At 45.2% G+C, this 21,550-nt stretch overlaps 1 protein-coding gene across 2 annotated transcripts in view; it reads left to right on the top strand.

The window, feature by feature from the left end:
• UBASH3B (ubiquitin associated and SH3 domain containing B) overlaps positions 1-18,990 on the top strand; it is a 78,021-nt gene extending 59,031 nt beyond the window's left edge. The window contains exons 8-15 of one of the 2 annotated variants that reach the window (XR_013979952.1): positions 37-157; positions 1,007-1,129; positions 6,472-6,564; positions 7,155-7,299; positions 11,949-12,055; positions 13,840-13,949; positions 14,720-17,389; positions 17,509-18,990. Coding sequence is in view for 1 of the 2 variants with exons in the window: in XM_080983501.1 (XP_080839627.1) it covers positions 37-157; positions 1,007-1,129; positions 6,472-6,564; positions 7,155-7,299; positions 11,949-12,055; positions 13,840-13,949; positions 14,720-14,857 (837 nt within the window). In the remaining variant the exon portion in view is untranslated. Of the gene's footprint in view, positions 1-36; positions 158-1,006; positions 1,130-6,471; positions 6,565-7,154; positions 7,300-11,948; positions 12,056-13,839; positions 13,950-14,719 lie in introns of both variants that reach the window. The other variant, XM_080983501.1, reaches the window with a different exon arrangement.
• Positions 18,991-21,550: the final 2,560 nt, after the last annotated feature.

Genomic DNA, 21,550 nt, shown 5'->3' with positions numbered 1-21,550 from the left:
TATACTAAGGTGTGGCTTTTTTAACCTCATCCTCAGCCCTTAAGGATCGCCAACTCACCTGGGCCACAGAAGAGGTGCCTTTTCGTTTGCCGACATGGCGAAAGGATGGACGTTGTGTTTGGAAAATACTGGCTCTCACAGTGTTTTGATGCCAAAGGTGAGTTTGTTTCTATCACAGTGTTTTACTTTTTTTATTGGGAGACATCCAATGCCATCAGAGCAGACATTAGTTCACTGGGAATAGAGGAGGAATCTGCACGGCGTGGTGTAGTGGTTAAGAGCGGTGGATTCATAATCTGGTGAACTGGGTTCGCTTCCCTGCTCCTCCACATGCAGCTGCTGGGTGACCTTGGGCTAGTCACGCTTCTCTGAAGTCTCTCAGCCTCACTCACCTCACAGAGTGTTTGTTGTGGTGGAGGAAGGGAAAGGAGATTGTTAGCCACTTTGAAACTCCTCAGGGTAGTGATAAAGCAGGATATCAAATCCAAACTCCTCCTCCACTACTGAAATTTCAAAGTGGACTCCACAGATCCAGTCAGACCAATCTTCGTCTTCAGAATCTACCATCTGGTAGATTCCATTACAAGTTCAAGGGATGCACACTGCCTCCATTCCCCACACCCATATTTTTTTCTTTTAAAGTTGTAGAGTAGGGTGTTTGCTTTTCAGTTGCCCCCCAACCCAAGTGGCTGATACATAGGGCTTTTGACCTCTGCACACTTCGAATGCATAGAGAGCAGCTCTGCTTGGGAACAACAAGACATATTGACATTCTCTCACTCTCAGGAGGAACTGTATTGGGGTGGGGATCTAGCTGCCCTCAAGTAAACACCTTGGGACTCCCTTCTGCAGGATCTTCTCCCTCTCTGGAATGTCACACATTTTGTTGCCTCTCTTGGGTGGCTGGGGGAACTCACATTACAATTTGAGAACTGCTACCTGAAGGATATGCGCTTGGGGGAATCACCTAAATTTTTGCCTCCTTGCTCTCTGTGTCTCCTGACAGGAAGGTACATGCGGACAAACCTGAATATGCCTCACAGCCTACCTCAACGGAGTGGTGGTTTCAGGGATTATGAAAAGGATGCCCCCATCACCGTGTTTGGCTGCACTCAAGCACGGCTTGTGGGTAAGCTCCCCACTTGGGGAACAGTATTTTTCTTTTTCTATTAGAGGTGGCTCTGTGGTCTAAACCACTGAGCCTCTTGGGCTTGCCGATCAGAAGGTCGGCGGTTCGAATCCCCGCAAGGGGGTGAGCTCCTGTTTCTCAGTCCCAGCTCCTGCCAACCTAGCAGTTCGAAAGCACGTCAGAGTGGAAGTAGATAGATAGGCACTGCTCCGGCGGGAAGGTAAATGGCGTTTCCGTGCGCTGCTCTGGTTTCGCCTTGAGAGTTTTGGGTCCTAGTCTCTCTTGCTCTCTTAACGGATCCTTGTCTGTCAAACATCCAGCCACAACATGAACAGTTATAGCACATCGACCACGATAGTAATAATAATAAAATCAGGCCTGCTTGCTCTGTCTTGCAACTCTTCCAAAACTACTCTGGCTCTTGGGCATTAGGGGATGAGAGGTACCAATGGAGGGGTGGCTTTTCCTACTTGCCATCACCTTGAATTAAAGTGCATTAGGCCCACTGCAAAGAAGCCATTATGAGCTGGAAATCAGATATGTCTCAGAGTCTAGATTTTCTAGGTTAAGAAATAGGAGCCTCAGGGGCTGGTCATGCTCACCTCAAATTACAACTTCCCAATTCTTCTTCTGGCTCAGATTTCGTTCTCAGTGAAAGAAAAACCCCATTCCTCACCATGTTCCTCCTGCTCACCTCTTCCCATGATCCTCTACTCCTGGGGTAGCCAGTGTGGCGCCTTACAGGTGGTGCTGCACTATGACTCCCATTATCCCTGGCTGTCGGCCATGCCGACTAGGAGTGGAGACCCAACAAGATCTGGAGGACCACCCCGTTAGTTGTGCTTGACTGCTAGTGTGCCTGGGTGCAAAAGGGGGGGAGCTCCTGCACTTTTAATAGCTTTGTAAAAAAAGAGAATTTCATTTTAAAAAAATATTTTTTTAATTAGATTTTCACATTTTTATACACTTTATCTCTAACCAATTCAAACATTAGATTACAAGGCTCTCTGAACCTTCAGACTTCCTTCCCTCCCTCCCATTGTTTGTTATATTAAAAGGTTAAGTTTTCTGCATCTTATGCTTTGTCCAACTATTCTATATCTCTGATTATCATAATCAATTTCACATTACAAATGTCATTACGCTACCAATAATTTTAACTTTTTAAAGTGGTTTTTTTAAAAAATAAACTACAATTTTACTCCAGTCTCTAGCAAATACTTGATCCTCTTGGTTTCTGATCTTCCCCGTCAGTTTCACACTTTCCGCATATTCCATCAATTTCGTCTGCCATTTTTCCTTTGTTGGTAGTTCTTCTTCTTTCCATTTTTGAGTTAGTAGCATTCTCGCTGCCATCATTACATAGATAAAAAGTCTTTCTTTTAGGTTTAATAGGTGAAGAAATACGAAGAGAAGATAAAAGACTTTTTAAAAAAGATAATTTCAGCTCAGATGACAAACTACATTTGGCGAAATGCCCTCTTCTATTAAATGTGCAGGTGACCTGCCCTTTGTTTTTGCATCTAGACACACTAGCAGCGGAAGCTGGGATTTCAGCTGGTGCAGCTTGCTATACAAGCTGAAGTTCTTTACACAACGTATAGTTAAACTGTGGAACTCACTGCCACAGGAGGCAGTGATGGCCAGTAATGTGGATGGATTTAAAAGAGGATTGGGCAAAGTCATGGAGGAGAAGGGCTATCAGTGGCTACGAGCCACAACGGCTATGCTCTGTCTCTGCTGCCAGAGGCAGTAATGGTTCTGAAAAAGCAGTTGCTGGAAACCACAAGAGGGGAAAGGGCTCTTGTGCTTTGGTCCTTTTTGCAGGTTTCCCACAGGCATCTGGTTGGCCGCTGTAAGAACTAGATGAGGCTCTCCACATGCTCTTATGTTCAGAGAAATTATTTCCTTTACACTGACATTGTTTGCACTTGGGCACCCTGTCTATTGTTGTAAGTCATTATCTGGCAGGGAACCAATTTTGTATTGGCTCTGAACCAAATACTCCAAGTGTGGTGAAGGGGAGAGAAGAGAAAGAGGTGGAAAACACTGCTATTCCTGCCAAAGGTTAATCTTATTCAGCAGCAGCAGCCATTGGGAGAATGGACCCAGGGGTGTAGAAAGGGTGTGTGCGGGGTGTGCAGTCCGCCCTGGGTGTCATCCTTGAGGGGGTGACAAAATGGCACACCGTGGGGGGGGGGCACTTACCGCGGGGCCTGGCCTGCAGCCCACCCAAGCCATGTGTCTCTCCTGGGAGTGACACGGTGACTCGTGGCCCCGCACTGCCCGAAACAGCAGCGTGGGGCTTGTGTCTGCCAGGCGGACACTGTGGGCAGCTCGCCGTGGCACACCCCCCCATGGGTGGATCTCTGCGGCACCCCTGTGCGCGGATTACCATCGCAGCCCCATGGGCGAATCGCCCCGCCCACATGGGCAGATCGCCCTGCCCCCACCACTCCAGTTCCGGAGCAGCTAGCTACGCCCCTGAATGGACCTTGAGCCTAGGATTGTTGCCAGTCTCTTTGGTTGGTTGGTTTAAGCCAGGCTTTGCAACCCTGGTGCTCTAAAGAGGTTTTGGGCTTCAAACCCCTCAGCCCCAGCCAGCACGTAGTCAAGCATATTTAGAGGGCACCAAGTTGGCAAAGGCTGGTTTAGACAGAGAGCTGTTGCAATTTTCCTACATTCTGCATGAGCGCAGCAGTTTCCAAGGCTTGCCTGGTGGCCCTGCTGCCCTTCTGTGCTGCCATTTGTGCCAGTTCCTGTGCGAGACGAGCAGCAGCCATTGTCGGGGTGACTTTGGAGGTGACGACTTAAGCTGTGATCTCTATTTGCACATAACTGTCAGCTCAGCAGCGAAAACACATTTGGCTGCAAATCCATGAGCTGCTGTAGTGACACATCGATTTGAGTGCCTGTTTGAGAAACGAACGAGTCGCTGGGGAAGCTTCCCAATGCTGAGATTCTCCAAGCACTGCGTGAAAAGGCCGGCTCCTTGCTTCTTCCATGCAAAATATCTCGGGGAAGCAAGACATTTGACACCTAGTCATACAGCAGGGGACAAAGCATTATTTTAGCACGTGTGGAATTGTTGGCTGTGACTATCACTCACAATCCTGAGAGTTGCCTGCTTTCTCACCCAGCAAACTGTGGGCAGTCCAGTTACCCATCTCTGTGTGTAGAAGCCTCAGGACCTTATTGTGAGCACAATAGAATTGTTGCTCTGGTATCATTATTATTAAATTCATTGTTCCGCCTTTCACCATCAGGTTACGACCATTTAAAATTCAGTCTTATAAAACAGTTAAAACCAATTACAGTTTCTGGAAGAGGGTGATACCATGAAAATGTGCATCTCAGGTGTCAAAGGTCAGGGTAATAATTAGATGCAGAAAGAAATGTTCCTGTCTAGAAATGTTTGATTTAAGTGGCATGATGTTGATATAAGTTGTGCTGCATTTGCAATAGGAGGGTGTGTGTTCAGGAGGGAGTCTCTTGAGAAGGTAGGAAGGGGGCAGGCTCCAGCCATGCCCCTCTAAACTGGCCTGCTAGGGAGTCTTCATGTTGCTAGAGGACCTCTCCTTTATCTGTGGGTTGGCAATCAGAAGTTGTGGGGAGAAAAATCAAGGCAGTAGATTTGGCACCAGTTAGGTATCCTTATGGCTTGGATCAGGACGGTCCTACTTTTCATACCAAGAGGGCCACACACTGCCTTGTCGCGCAGGATGAGGCACAAGACCAAGATTTGGCACCCCCTTCCCATGTTCCCAAAGGCAGCTAAGCAAGGCACCAGGCTTTGGGATGGAGGCATGAGGCTCTGGCAGGGTCCTAGAGCCCTCCCACCTCCTTCCCGAAGCTGGGAAAGTGCAAACTAGGCTTTGGGAAGGAGGTAGGAGGACTCTAGAACCATGTCAGAACCCTCACACCTCCTTCCCAAAGCCCAGCACCTCCCTTACCTGGCTTTGGGAAGGCAGGGCAAGGGCTGCAGGGGGCATCAAATGTTTCCAAGGGCCTCCAAATAAGCCCTCAAACATGTGTTGGAGTGCCCTGCCTTAGATTGAGAGAGGATGAATCAACTGATTTAATTGACCAAAAGTACAAAGTTGCCTTATGCCAGACTAGACAAGTCTGTCCATTTAGTTCAATATTGTCATCTCTGGCATAGTCCTGACACAGACCCGACTCCCTTGGAAGGTGGTGGACTCTCCTTCCTTGGAGGTTTTTAAGCAGGGGTTGAATGGCCATCTGTCATGGATGTTTTAGCTGAGATTCATACATTGCAGGGGGTTGGACTAGATGACCTGGGGGACCCTTCCAGCTCCATTATTCTAACCCACTACCTAATATTTTTTAACTGTCAGTGCTGGGAATTCAACTTTGGACCTTCTGTGTGCAAAGGATAAGCTACAATCTTTCTTTCTTATAAGAGAAATAACTGATTGCAACAACAGCAATATACGGACAAACTATTTTCCTATTTTATTAAGCGTTCTCTAAACACAAGCATTCCTTAAAATGATGAACGGATAGTCTCCCTGAAGCCCACCCCATTGTTTTGTTAGTTTCAGTGGGCTGCCGGAAGAGGACAATTGCAGCCAGAAGTGTTCCCAGCTTACAGCTGGGATGCTCAAATAATATCTGCCCTGTATTCATACAGAGTGCAAGATTCTTTACTTAAAGCAGATGGGAAGTCACAGTGAAATCTGCCAGTTTTTTCTACCAGAATCCTAAGAGTTGGAAAGTGCAATGCGGCTGCCCCCTGCAGGTGGAAAATGAGTCTTGCTTCGCCACCAAACTGCTGTGTTTGTTTCAAGACTGAAATGGTTATCTGCCAGATATCGAAGGAACTGCTGTGGCCCCAGCAGCAAAAGCCCTGCTTTAAACAGGAAACGACTATTGATCAGGAGCAAACTGACCCAGAGCAATAATAATAATAGCTGGCTAAGAATAGATGAACAAAAGACGAGCCTGCTGGGTCAAGCTGATGGCCCATCTCATCCAGCCTCCTGTTCTCACAGTGGCCAGCCAGATGGCCATAGGAAACCAGCAAGCAGGAGCCGGGACAGTATGGTGTAGTGGTTAGAGAGCTGGAGTAGGAGCTGGGAGAACAAGGTTCAAATCCCCACTCTTGCCATGAAGCTCACTGCATGACCTCTCGACCTAACCTACTCCTCAGGGTTGTTGTGAGGGTAGAAGGAAGAACACTATGTACACCACCTTGAGTTTGGGAGAAAGAAGGTGGGATAGTTAGAAAGAAAGAATCTGTAGCATTATAATCAGGAAAACTGATGCAATATTCTCCAGGTCTGAATGCACTCTTATTTTGAGCATGTGTCTTCAAACAGGTGAGGCCCTCCTTGAAAGTAACACAGTCATCCACCACATCTACTGTTCCCCGTCACTGCGCTGCGTACAGACTGCACACTATATTTTGAAAGGTAAGAAGATGGCCACAAGGTAGCTGGATTAAATAATAATCATATTTTTATTATTTTTATTATTTATACCCCACTCATCCAGTTGGGTGTCCCCAGCCACTCCGGGCATATATATAAGAGCATACTAAAACATCAGACATTAAAAACTTCCTGATACAGGGCTGCCTTCATGCTTTGTTCATATTGTCTTCCTTCCTTCCTTCCTTCCTTCCTTCCTTCCTTCCTTCGAAACTCCGGTGGTCCTTTCTGCAAACAGGGGTGATGTCTCATTTTGATAGCCATAACTAGGCGGGGGGCGGGAGGAATTTATATGCAAGGGGAGGCACAGATGCCCTGGAGTGAAAATTCCCCCCCCCAAAAAAAACCTCTATAGCTGAACAAAACCCACAGCTACTTTGCATACCTGCAGCTTCTGATGCTCCATCCCCCAAAGGGGATGAAAAATAGTGGATTTTTAGTTAAGGGCTCCCAAAATATTAGCAAATTCAGGAATGAGAAAATGCCTTGGAGTGTCCTATTTATGTCCCTGTCCCAGACTTGTAATGTGTTTCTTATTCAGAGCGCCCTATTTTTTACCTTTCAACTCCCAGGCTTGCAGCAGGAAAATAATCTGAAGATTCGTGTAGAGCCGGGCTTATTTGAGTGGACGAAATGGGTCGCTGGGAGCTCCCTGCCTGCCTGGATACCTCCAGTGGACTTAGCGGCAGCCAGTTTGAGTGTGGATACAACTTATAGGTAAGAGAAGCCAATGTGGTGCATTTTTTGTTTGTTTGGGACCTTGTGAAGCTGGAACACAGGGAGCTTGTGTTCCTCTACCCCAGCCTTACCCAGACTAATGCCTTCCAAATGTTTTGGACTACAACTCCCATCATCCCAGACCATGGCCCATTCTGGCGGGGGTTGGTGAGAGGTAATCTGGAGAATTTCTCCCCTTTTTGATGGGAAAGGACCGTGGCTCAGTGGTAGTAGAATGCATGTGAGTGCCTGGAGGCAGTTGGAGGATGGATGGCGGCTAACAAATTGAGGTTGAATCCTGACAAGACAGAAGTACTGTTTTTGGGGGACAGGGTGTGGGGGACTCCCTGGTCCTGAATGGGGTAACTTTCCCCTTGAAGGACCAGGTGCACAGCCTGGGAGTCATTTTGTACTCACAGCTGTCCATGGAGGCGCAGGTTAATTCTGTGTCCAGGGCGGCTGTCTACCAGCTCCATCTGGTACGCAGGCTGAGACCCTACCTGCCTGCAGATTGTCTCGCCAGAGTGGTGCATGCTCTAGGTATCTCCCACTTGGACTACTGCAACGCGCTCTACATGGGGCTACCTTTGAAGGTGACCCAGAAACTGCAACTTATCCAGAGTGCGGCAGCTAGACTGGTGACTGGGGGTGGCCACTGGAACCGCATAACACCAGTTCTGAGAGATCTGCATTGGCTCCCAGTACGTTTCCGAGCACAATTCAAAGTGTTGGTGCTGACCTTTAAAGCCCTAAACGGCCTCAGTCCTGTATACCTGAAGGAGCGTCTCCACCCCCACCGTTCAGCTCGGACACTGAGATCCAGTGCCAAGGGCCTTCTGGAGGTTCCCTCACTGCGAGACGTGAGGTTACGGGGAACCAGACAGAGGGCCTTCTCGGTAGTGGCGCCCACCCTGTGGAACACCCTCCCTTCAGATGTGAAGAAAATAAGCAGCTATCCTATCTTTAAAGGACATCTGAAGGCAGCCCTGTTCAGGGAAGTTTTTAATATCTAACGCAGTACTGTTTTTAACACTTGATTGGGAGCCGCCCAGAGTGGCTGGGGAAACTCAGCCAGATGAGCAGGGTATAAATAATAAATTATTATTATTATTATTATTATTATTATTATTATTATTATTATGCTTTGAATGAAGAAGATCCACAGTTCAATCCTGGCCATCTCCCAAGTAGGGATGGACAAGCTCCCATCTGAAATCCTGACAAGCCACTACCAGTCAAGGTAGACATAGTGCTGACATGATTGGCCAATAATCTGTCGGAGTACAGGGCAGTTTCCTGTGTAGTTTAAAACTTCTGTGTTTTTTTTTCTTTCTTGTTTTTTTTTTTAAATGATATTTATTAAGCATTTTAAAGTTACAGAAAAGACAAAGAGACAAAGAGGGGGAAAAAGAAAAAAAAACAAGGGAAAAGCAAACAGCAGTCAAACAGTACAAATCAATAAAAGTCAAAAAGAACAAAAACAAAACACATCAAAATCCAAAAAACAAAAGTAAACCACATTTAAAAACAAATCCAATATTCCCAAATCCTTAACTGTCATTGCCTTATTTCATCGACCTCCTCACACCTCCCTTTTTTGTATTCCAGTTATTAATTATAACAGCAAATCCTTCCCATTTTTCATAATATTCTGTCACTAAATTACCTTAATCTATTTTAACCTTATCTTACTATAAAAAAACCCTAAAACTTAAAGCTTAAATCTTATTTATACCAATTTCTCATAACCATAACATATTCTTGCATAGTTCTTTTTAACATTTCTGCTAGAGCCAAATAGTTTCGTTCCAACATTTTTCTAATACTCATTAATTTTGGAAAACAATCCTAAATAAATTTTTTAAAAAAACTTTCTTCCAATCTTCATCCAACGTCTCTTCCTCCTGGTCCCGGGTTTTGTCAGTCCTTTCTGTCCCATCCATCTAGTTCATTAACCTGGTAATCTTATGTCCGAGGCCCTTAAGTCTCTTCCATGTCCCTTCCGCAGATCTTCTTCATATTTATACCTGTACTTTACTTTGTCTCCTGGTCCTTTCACTCGTGGAAACTCCAACTTGACAGTATTTTTGTCCCTTCTCAACAGATCAGCCCCTTTTCCATAGTCCACACTGAACTCCATGTAGTATTTAAAAGCATGTTTCAAGGTCCCTCCAGAGTTGAGGACCCCCACAACCCCAAACTCCTCACGGCCCAATGCCAGACTTGAAAAGTCAAGACATCCCTGCATAGGGGGGTCTATCCAGCCCCCCATCTCCAAGCCCAACAAAACTCTATCTCTCCAAATCTGGCTTTTTCCAAGTTCATTTGTCAAATCCAACAACTCATGTTCCTGCTGGGCCACAGCTCCCTCCATCTCTGCCACCCGAGGTCCAACAACAATCTCCTCCCTCATCTGATCTGTCAGAGCACACTCCTGAGTTGATTCCTGGGTGGGTTCTATATAGGTACCCACTACGTGTCCAAAATTTCTAATCGCAACAGTCATCAAATCCGTCTTCTCATGTAGCTGTTCCAATAAAGCACTTGTCTTACAGAATGCACGCACCAGAGCCTCTGAATACATTGTTATGCAAGGTCAGAAGTCTGTTCCCACGATCTTAATCTGTTTGCAGCTGCGAAGCTCCCCAGTTCAAGTTTAATAACAGTTTCACAAGCTCCCTCTAGGGGGAGAACTTCTATTTGTATCAATCTCTTTTCTTTTCTTTTTTTTACCAGCAGATCTAACAACAAAGTTTCCTTTTTTCAGATATTTTGTCAGTATTTGTTCCTTTAAAATGCGAAAGAGAACAATGGAATCACTATGTTTCTCTTCTTTTAACTGTCTGTCAAAAACATTTGTCTATAGTCAATGAACTTTCCAAAAACGTCTGTCCTGACACCCCGCTCCCAGGTTCAAGACGGTGGAAAATTACTTTTCTTTACACTCTCTCCTGCAAGTTTAAACAATCCGGAAAAAGTCCCCCCTCTTCTCCTACTTCCGAAGGGGGTTCAGTAGTTTTAGATGATGAAAGTTGATCCTTTACAAACGATTTTCTGAACTCTAGTTTGCCATGTCTTTGCTTTAATCTATCTACAAGAAACGGAAGGCTGACTTCCTGTTTAGACCTTCCCGCTTCAGTGCCAAATTAAGAAGAATTTCCTAATCCAAATTTTCCCTTCTACTCACAGATCGTTGTTTAAAGTCCAATTGTCCAAATTTGATCTGCTCACGGGTAGTTGTTTTTGTAACCAAATTGTCCCAGGAAAAAGGTAGCGCTCTCCGGCAACGGCTGTGCGGCTTCGCTCCATGGAAGAAGCAGTTGACTCTCAGCACCGCGCCACTAGCCCCTCTTCGCTCTGGAGCCCATAGTTGGGTTCCTTTACGGATTGGGGGGGCGCGAAAGGTGCCCGCCGAGTCCCATGGTCACAGGCTTCCTCCACCTGTGATTTTTTGAAGGGTCCCCGCTTCGCCGTAGCAGAACAGACCCATTTTCCGTGGAGCCAGTCCCTCCGGATCAGAGGGAGTCCGCCATTACCGATGGCGCCACCCCGGAAGTCTGTAGTTCAAAACTTCTGGAGGAGGGCAACAGGTTGAGGGTAATGGTTCTGCACGCTGAAAAGCCCAACCAGTTCATCCGTGGTACATTTAATCAGCAGCCTACTCAGGCCAATGGGATTTACGGCAGGAAAGAGGCGACTGCCAGGGAGCTGAACTGAAGCATGGAAGGTGATGCTCTGTAAGCATCTCTGCATCTGGAGAATGAATATGGGTTAGGGAGCCAGACAGATGTTTTGCAAGAGGAGGGGGGAGGCATGATGCCTAAAGTAAAAGGCAGAGAGCAAGCTCCTCGTGTTAGGAGCCAAATGAGTCATGAGCTGTAGTTTGTGGCCATTTGGAGGAAAGGAAAAGAAGAAGAAGAAGAAGAAGAAGAAGAAGAAGAAGAAGAAGAAGAAGAAGAAGAAGAAGAATGCGATCAAACATTAAAAACTTCCCTAAACAGGGCTGCCTTCAGATGATAACTGGTATTAATTGATAACTGGCATTGATAACTGGTATCCATCTGTGATGGAAGAGCATAGCTACTGTGGCTAGTAGCCATGTTGAACTATAGAATGCTAGATATGTTTATGTAAAATGTTTTAGACCACAGATACATGTGGAAGGGGACCCCCGGTCATCTAGTCCAACCCCCTGCAATGTAGGAATCTCAGCCAAAGCACCCATGACAGATGGCCGTCCAACCTCTGCTTAAAAACCTCCAAGGAAGGAGAGTCCACCACCTTCTGAGGGAGACCGTTCCTGTGTGTGTGTGTGTGTGTGTGTGTGTGTGTGTATGTTTGGGTGTGTGTTTGCGCTCCATGAACACATGGTAGAAGCCTAGCCATTTTTATTCTGGCAAAGAGTTCGGCTTCCTTCTAGCTTTTTCTTCTCATCCCAACCATCTTGCATTTGAAGAAGTGGAGGCTGAGTGGGAGGATCCCTAGGATTGTCGTTGGGTTTGTTGAATTCATGCGGAGGTGGAAGGTTGGATCCTGGCCTCCCCCAACCCCACAAGGCATTATTACAGGTGGACAGGCCACCTCCTCCTCTTCTGCTTCTCCTCTCCCACTCCTGCTTTTCTTCTACACTTATATTTTTCTGTCCACAGACCTCATATACCGGTGAGCAAATTAGGCATTTCAGAGTCATACGATACATACATCAGCAGAAGCTACCAAGTAACAAAAGAGATCCTAAGTGAATGCAAAGCCAAAGGCAAGTAAAACCCCACCTTGCAGTCCAGGATTTGCTCAGTTCAGTTGGGCTAACTCCCAAGCCAGGGGTGTACAGAATTGCATCCTCAAGAAGTCGCTTTGTGGCGTCACGTATACATCTAAGGGAGGTTGAAAGGATCATACAGCTAAACCACAGAAAGCAGCAGGGAGTGTCCCCAAGGTGGAGTGAGAGATTCATTCTCTCTTATTCCAATGGTCAGAGCATCATTGCTCATGTAACCAAATTGCAGCATTCATGCACAACAGGGGAGGTATAAGCTGCTTTTGGTCAACTGCAAGATTTGTAGTAATATATATATATATATATATATCCTAAGAAAAATTCAAAGGGACCCAAAAAAAAGCCAGCCCAGTAATCCAGTAATGGCTGAGCATGCTCAGTGAGCATGGAATGCTCCTTGACTGGCGTACTGGGGAAATTGAAAAGGGGCAGGGAATGGAATGGAATGGAATCGCAGCAGCATTTTGTTGAGGGCCCCAACTGTCTGTATTAAAAGTAACCCCAAGAGCATTTTTGCAGCTACCTAATGATGAATGTGCATGTGTAAATTGGCCTTTTTTGCTAGCCCTGCTAAGGCCTTTTTGCCCTTCACAAATTTAAGAACAGAAGAGTCGTGCTGGATCAGGCCAGTGACTCATCTCGTCCAGCGTCCAGTTCTCACTGTGGCCAACCAGATGCTTGCCAGATACATTCAGGACCCAAGCACAAGAGCACCCTCCCCTCCTATGTCGTCCAGCAACTGGTATTCGGAAGCATTCCTGCCTCTGAATGTGGACGAAACAAAATAAAAAAAAAAACCTTCCAGTAGCACCTTAGAGACCAACTAAGTTTGTTATTGGTATGAGCTTTCGTGTGCATGCACGAAATGGGACACGGATGCCACTGTGGGTTAAACCACAGAGCCTAGGACTTGCCAATCAGAAGGTCGGCAGTTTGAATCCCCGCAACGGGGTGAGCTCCCGTTGCTTGGTCCCTGCTCCTGCCAACCTAGCAGTTCGAAAGCATGTCAAAGTGCAAGTAGATAAATAGGTACCGCTCCGGCGGGAAAGTAAACAGTGTTTCTGTGCACTGCTCTGGTTCGCCAGAAGCGGCTTAGTCATGCTGGCCACATGACCCGGAAGCTGTACGCCGGCTCCCTTGGCCAATAAAGCGAGATGAGCGCCGCAACCCCAGAGTCGGCCACGACTGGACCTAATGGTCAGGGGTCCCTTTACCTTTACCTAAGGTGCTACTGGAAGGATTTTTTTTTATTTTGTTTCGACTATGGCAGACCAACATGGCTACCTACCTGTAACTAGAACTCTGAATGTGGAGGCAGAGCATAGCCATTGTGTCTAGTAGCCATCGAGAGCTTTCTCCTCCATGAATTTGCCTACTAGACATGATGGCCACCCAAGTTGGTGGCACATCACTGCAGAAGCACATAACTGAGTGGAGGTCATGTGAGGAGGTGTGGGGAGGAAGCCTGCGCCCTCAAATACATGACCCCCCCTTTACTTACAACTCTCCACGAGTGAGAGGGTCAACCTCTGAAAGCAGGAAACCCCCTTGGCTCACGGGAGCTCCTTGTCCAATTCGGAACCCCATTTAGAAGGTGATTTCAAGGAGTGAAAATAGTCGGAAGGGGGGAGGGTTAAGCACTCTACCCTTCCCACCATTTCCCCATTCGAAATCACAGGCTCCTGAGGTTGGTTTTGCATTATAAACTTCATCACAAACAGGTGGCTGTGATGTGTCAATTTCTTTATGTTCTCTCCCTGCAGGGAATAACATTTTGATAGTGGCCCATGCATCCTCCCTGGAAGCTTGTACTTGCCAACTGCAAGGACTGTCTCCTCAGAATTCCAAGGACTTTGTACAGATGGTCAGAAAGGTAATGGGAACCCACCACTAATAGAAAGATCTTTAAATGTATAGCAAGGGGGGGGCCCTCTGTTGCCCCCAAGTGAAAAATCTTCCAAGTTCAGTTGTACTCTGGAAGTCGAACGGAATCCGTTCCGGAAGTTCGTTCGACTTCCAAAGCGTTCAGAAACCAAAGTGCAGCTTCCGATTGGCTGCAGGAAGCTGCGGAAGCCCTGTCGGACGTCCGGCTTCCAAAAGAATGTTTGAAAACTGGAACACTCACTTCCAGGTTTTGATCATTCGGGAGCCGATCTGTTCAGGAGCCAAGGCATTTGAGATCCAAGGTCCGACTGTACAAAGATCATCGTATCCCATTGTCTGAGCTCCAGAAGGCTGGAGAATTAATGGCTGTGTTCCATTTTTGTGACTTTTCCCCTAGCTGTATATGTATATTTGAGCTTTTGCATGGCATAAAAGACACTTCTGCAAGTTTAATGCTCATTTCTGAGTTATTTGCTTCCAGAAAAAGAATCTGTTTGCAAATAATATGGAATTGAGTGCTAATTCCGTGCTGCATACAGTGGTTCTCAACCTGTGGGTCCCCAGATGTTGTTGGACTACAACTCCCATCATCCCTGAGCTCTGGCCTTGCTAGCTAGGGGTGATGGGAGTTGTAGTTCAACAACATCTGGGGACCCACAGGTTGAGAAATGCTGCACTATAATAATTATTCCGCTGTAGTTTCCCTCTCTTCTCTCCCACTCCTTCTGGTTTTTAATCCATCTCTTTTATGAACCGCAGATTCCATACTTGGGTTTCTGTTGCTGTGAAGAACTTGGAGAGACGGGTCTCTGGCAACTTACTGACCCACCCATCCTCCCTCTCACTCATGGACCAACCGGCGGCTTTAACTGGAGAGAAACTTTGCTACAAGAATAAGAGCTGGCCTTTCAAAAGACTGGAGAATGTCTCATGTATTGGAACTCTTCCCCCTCTCCCCCTTCTAATTACTGATGATGGAGAAAATTACTCATAACCTTTTAGATGGATTTTAAAAAATAACACTCTAGCATATCTTCCACAGAGTGGCATTCGTGCGTCTAGAAAAATAGCTCAATATAGACGTATGCTTGGATTGTGGAACAATATATGTGTACTCAAACACTCTCTCGTTCTCTCTTCAGGCTTCTGTCCAGCAGAAATGTCTTTGTGACGTAAGCTACTGAGCTTTAATATATAATTTTTAAAAAAAAAAATGAATTAAGCTCCAGGGAGGAGAACCAGTTTTCACTGCCTTCTGTATAACGTTAGTGACAATTAGGACTGTGTTCTAAATTGTAGACCTCTCTGTTTTGTTGTTTGTTAGATTTTTAATTTTTCACAGGATTGACCTTTGCCGTTTCATTCCGAGCCATTTCGGGTAAAGTACACCCCACACCGTATTTTGCTAAGTTATTCTATGTGCCACATCTACATTCCTCAAGATTCCCCCCAAAACATGTGACAGAAGGAAGTGGAATGGCTCCCCCGATCAGAACTAGTGTAGAATTATGTGCCTCAGGGGTTTGGTTTTTTTGTGTGTGTTTAAAAAAAAGTGCAGTTGAATGAAAAATGTGTAGTTGGAAAGCTGATGATGTGTACTTGGAAAATGGGGTGAAAGCGGGACACATTAGGTGTATGTGTTTCTTAAGCATTTGAATGACGGGTGCTGTCAAGGAAAGTGTGTGCGCACAAATTACTTAAGGGTAGAATGTGCTCAACTTCTGTTCTTAAACTGCCCAAACCACATTACATTTTCATCATTTGGGCCAGAAGCTCCTCTACTTCATCTTCAGGCAGGTAACACTTTGTTGTAAATGCCCTTAAGGTATTCCTGGTTTTGCACCTTAGGCCTGTCTCGCACCCTATGTTCCTTCTTCTGCACCTAATGCAAAATAGCTAGTCTGGTGTACCACTCAGCCAACGGTGGCTTATTATAATGAATGTAGGTATAAGTTTTCTGTTTCCACAGATGGTCAGGCCCTGCTTTTCCTTTTGAGCATAGCACTTGCACGTACAAGCCCCTCAACATTGGCATTATGAGATCTAGCAGGCGAGGATCGGAGCAGCTTTCTTGTAATTTGGCGACCCTGCAGAGAATTTGACCTTGTCCCTCAAAGCCTTGGAGAGCATGCTGTCCACACACTTAATGCCCAATATCGAATCGGCGAAAATAGTTTTGCTTTTTACTTTCTTGGAGGAAAGCTACACATAATTTCCCTTCCCCCACCCCACCCCCAACACAAGAGACAGAGAGAGAACTTCAGATGGGTGTGAGAAGCTGAGGAGATCCACTTACTGAGCCAGTCCAGAGAACTACTAACTTATTGATTGCTTTTGGCTCGGCTCACTAAACCCCTCCATCTCCTAATCAGGTCCTTCAGATTGGCCTGACCAGTCAAAGGACTGGACTGAGTCTGAAACGGACCATCCAGAAACCCTCGGAAAAAGCTTCGTTGGCTAGCAACTTGATTCTGCAGACAATACAAATTATTCTGGCAGAGGGGGCCGAGTGGACCATCCTGCCGTTTGCTAAACACAGCTGCCAATTTGACTCTGCTTTTAATCCACTGAGTTGCCTGGCTTGAAGGAGCAACTTCTGCAGGGTTTATGGATTCTCCATTGTGGAATTCATGTTCAAAGCCCAAACACCAGTAGACATGTCTTGTTTGAAGGTGTGTGTTTTTTCTGACAATCTCTAGATCAGTATACATTTCAGTAGATCTGCTGAGAGTTCAGCAGACCTGAAAATATCAGAATAGATTCAGAAACCTGTGTGGAGAAACCACCACTGATACAGGGTGAGCGCAAGGAGCCAAGCATCCGTTGTGCTCGCTTTTTTAACGTGGGGTGTCTGACGGGGAATTTGTGCAATCGGAGGATCTGTTTTTTTTAAAAAAAACATAGCATAGCTAGTTTACTGCCACCATTGGAGCATTGTAAATATTTCAGAGATCTTTGAAATGAGCCCAAGGGATCTTGGTGGGGACAGAATTGTTATGAGGAAGGACTCAGACACACATCGCTTTGGTCTCCCAGTACTTGGTAACTCTCAACAAGGTGGCCTTCTGTTTTGAGCATCGTGTTTAGAGGTCATATGGAAGTTTCATCTCTGGTGTTTGAACCTTGATGGCTTTCTCACACAGGCAAAGTGTCTCTTGCGACAAACATGCATATGCTCAGCAGTGCCGGCCAAGGCTGGTGGTGCGAACTCTGTTGGCAGGCCCCCTAATGGGTCTGACAACTTCCCATGTTTACAGATTATTTCCATGTTTCCTTATCTTTTGCACGATGACCAGTCCCTTGGACAAGGGCTGTTAAGGGCATGCCTCTCACCCACTTGCATTTTTTACTTGCAATATGACGATTCCTTTCTGTAACAGGCCCAAATCCAAATGCCACGCCATTCCAGAGAAGCCACCTTTCGGACTCGTAGAGCCAAAAAAAGTAGAAATGCATGACCCCCCCCAAAAAAGGAGAGAGGTCAAAAGTGGGCACTGATTTGCATAATCTTTGTATCTGTTTATTTATATGTATAGACACACATTGAGAAATAGAAATTAAGTACATCTCACCATGGTGGGGAAGACTGTGACCAGGGGATCTGGGTGCCTCCTCCATCTCCTGTCCTGGTGCTATCAGTAGATGGGGAACTTCAAGGCCCCTCAGCTGCTCTCCCTTCTTAGCATTCTTTATCATTAAACTGGATTTGGACCGGACAGCCCTTCAAACAGAAGACTACACTCCATAAAGTAGGAACAAAGGGCCACCCTAGCAGACAACCAGTTTTTAAAGTAATGACCAGTATTAGCCGAGAGTTTGTTGTTATCGTTATTGCTCAGGGCACACTCTCACATTACCGTAGCCTATATTTTTGTGAAGTTTGCACTCCCAAACTTGCTGTGTAAGAAAACACTCTTGGCAAGTGAGCTCTGTCTTCAAAAGGACCACTGGGGTGCTTTAGTCAAGTCAGCAAATCACATTTATCTGGGTTAGTCATTGGTTTCATCAGATGTACCCTGGCAAGTGTGGAAGAGGGAGCTGTTGTGTACATGTCATCAAGCCCAGTGGCACCATTTGGCAACCCTGGGAAGCTTCTGGGGGCCCAGTGCCCCACAAGGCCCACTACTGACACCTGCCATGGGAAACTATTAGACCTTTTTTTGCCCAGTTCCAGGCCACCATTTTTATGTTCCACAATGCTCCCGTTGTAGAAACATTCCAAGGCATTATGGGAAATTAAAATTGTGGCTTCCAGACATCCAGATGTTGCCGGAAAGCTATTGGACCATTACAGCCACTGTCCTCATTTGCTGCCATTGCCAGGTAACCCCAGCAGGGGGGCTACCAGAGTGCGCCTTAAAGGATCCCCTCAAACCTGGAGCCTTGACAAGCCTGTAGCTACACCTCATAATGTGATTACCACATGCAGTGATCTCTAAGGAGCACCCAAAACATTATGGGAACCAGAAACTCTGTGAAATAGGCCTGCTGTTTACATGAGGTAATATTACCATAAGTTCTCCTGGAAGACAAACCCAAGTGCATAGGAAAAAAACTGAGTAACAAATTCGGATAATGAAAGCTCTGTTTGTCAAATGCTACCTGGAGTATTACCCTGAAGTGACGGATGTGTCATTGAGATTTGTTGACCAAATTATTTCTTTGAGGAACCACTAATGTCATTGAAAACCTTCTTTGATGCAGGTGGCGCAAGGCAATGGTGGAGAACCTGTAGGGCTCTGGTAGTTTTAGTCTGCAACTTGCTTCATCCCTGAGCCCCAAGATCTCCATTCCTATGATAATTTAAAGCAGACTTTCCCAACCTGGTGTCACCTTGGACCACAGTTCTCATTAGCTCTGCCCAACACGGCCAGTGCTCAGGAACAATGGAAGTTATAGTCAGTCATACCTCCCATCCGAAAGGCCACAGGTCCCCCCTACATTTGCTGATCTTTTTTAACCAAGCTGTTTGCTTTCTTTCATTCCCTCAGCTTGCCACCCATGCATGCTTGCTTTTTAAAAAAAAATTACACCCCCTGTGTATACTGATTGGGTGATCTGAATGAGTGGCAGACCAATCAGCCAACAGCTTTGCCACACAGCCAGCTTCAGCTGGGATTAATTCAAGTCGCATTTGATCTTACATACAGGACAGAATCCACTCCCATAGGGAGCTTTTTCAAAGAGTGAACAGAAGGCGCTAAACTGAAACCAGAGTTGGCAGAATGCTGTTTGAGTGCAATATGTATATTTCCTTAACTCGCAACGTGTACATTTAACATGTAAAATGCCACAGGACATTCTCAAATGCATTATTTTTTACCAGGGATGTATAGTGAAAAGTCGGGGAGATAAAAGTTACACGACAGCAGGAAAGCAAACTGTGTTGTTTGCAGTTGTTATTAGCTGCTGATATTTTTGGGAATACATATATATATCTATCTATATATGCATATGTAATTTAAACTATTTTTGGCTATGTACAGACATTCTGAGGATGAACTGGTTTGTGGCTTCTTCAGATCTGCTTTCTGAGGAAGAGTTTTAATGAACTGAATGACAATCATGACCAAAATGTTGGTTACTGGTGTATATTTCATTCTGGGGGCGGGATAGCTTGCCAGGGTGGGACAGTTGTTGTTCTTTGCACTGATAGCTTGCGAGTCGTTAACTCTTAATTATGTACTGTACAAAAGTATGTTTGAACAGCATACAATGGTCCAAAATGCATCAAGATGCTGCCGCGAACAGAACATTTTGTTCCCTGGTCTTGTCGGAATGTTATTGATAACATCAAACGAGACCCATTCCCTGTGGAATGATTGGATCAGTGCACATTTTTGCTCTCTTTGCTATTTAGGTTGCAGTCCTATGCACACTTAACTTGGGAGTAGGCACCTCTGAAAATAATAGGATTTACTTCTGGGGAAAGCATACAGAAGAGTGTGTATTTTAAAAAGCCAATTCAATTCCAGAAAATGGACAAAGAGGGAGGAAGACTATTGTACAGTACAAAAGTATATTTTTGGATGTTAAAGATTTTTCTTTTCCTTCTCAGATGTTGGGTTTCTAAAAAAAAACAAAAAAACACCCATACCACTGGCACTTCCAGTATTTTCAGAGTGGAGAAAGATTTTGCATTAGAGGAATTGGTGCTAATAAGGCAACACACGTCCAATTATAGAAGCGCTTTACAATACCAAGGGAAAACCTTTTGCCTCCTCCAGAAGATTTCATTAGGATGCTTTAAAAAAAAAAAAAACAAGAAGAGGGAAAATTGCTGCTTATGTTTTGTGTTACTGCTCATCTTCCATGTTTTTGCCACTAGAAAATTATTGATTTCAATAATAATAAAAAGTATTCCGTCTGAGTTTCTCACAATCACAAAGCTTGAAAGTGTTGAATCATGCTGTTTCTTCTGCAAAAGTGTTGTGTTCTCCCACCAAATTTCTGTTTTGGAGCAGGTGGCAGGAAGAAAAGGGGGTGAGTGTGTTGACAAAAGGTGGAGCAGAACCTTCCCTGCAAGGAAAAATAGAAGCACTGGAATAATAATAATAATAATAATAATAATAATAATAATAATTTATAATTTATTTATTATTTATACTCCACCCATCTGGCTGAGTTTCCCCAGCCACTCTGGGCGGCTCCCATTCAAATGTTAAAAACAGTACAGCATTAAATATTAAAAACTTTCCTAAACGTCTCTAAATTGGAAACCTTCCAATTTAGAGAAATGTCAGAGGCAGTGTGCCTCGGAATGACATTTGCCTGGGAATCACAAGTGGGGAGAGTGTTGTTGCATTCAGGCACTTCTTTTGGGCTTCCCATATGGGGTCTGGTTGAGTCCTGTGAGAACAGGATGGTGGACTAGATTTATCTTTGTCCTGATCTAAGAGGGCTGTTCTTTTATGTTCTTAAAACTAAGGGGGGCTTGATACATTTTTGTGGAAAAGATGGAAGTGCAAGACACAGACACATTCTTCAACCCCTCTCATAATATCTATGGATAACTATGGAGTTGCAATCTTAAGTGCGCATACGGGAGTGTAAAGCCCCCTTTTATCCGCCCCACCTGTGTTTCGCTAGCTGTTGAGGGCACCCTAACATTATATATATCTGAAAGTTCTAGGGCATTTTTAAATGAAGGTTTCTGTTTTCTGTTCCCCACACCTCATTCTCATGTTCAATTGCTGCCCCTCCTTTTTAAACAAAACATGTGAAATTGTGTTGAGGAAGAAAACTGAGGCAGGGAAAGTACGTCTTCTGTCCATTGTGCATCCTTCTCAGTTCTCCATACCTTTATTTGGACACTTCAAAGCTTTCAACATGAAAAATAGAAGGGGGAGGGGAGGGTGGGTTTTTTAACAGTTGCATTCAATTTTTGAGAATGGATTTGAAATTTGAAAGGTGAAAGTAAAGCCCCCTTGAGCTCTGTAGGACTTTACTTCTGTGTAAACATGTTCAGGATTTTGCTGTGAGTCAGCCAATAGTGTTGACTGGTAGCAGGATCAAGACAAGCAGGGCATGAGTCATTTATACATGATGTTTCATATCCTACCTTTCCTCCAAGGAACTCAAAGTGGTGTG

The sequence above is a fragment of the Podarcis pityusensis genome (assembly GCF_964106645.2).
Source record: "Podarcis pityusensis genome assembly, chromosome: 15".
NCBI lineage: Eukaryota > Metazoa > Chordata > Lepidosauria > Squamata > Lacertidae > Podarcis > Podarcis pityusensis.
Note: the sequence above shows the minus strand (reverse complement) of the source record. Positions and strands in the feature narration are given on the sequence as shown.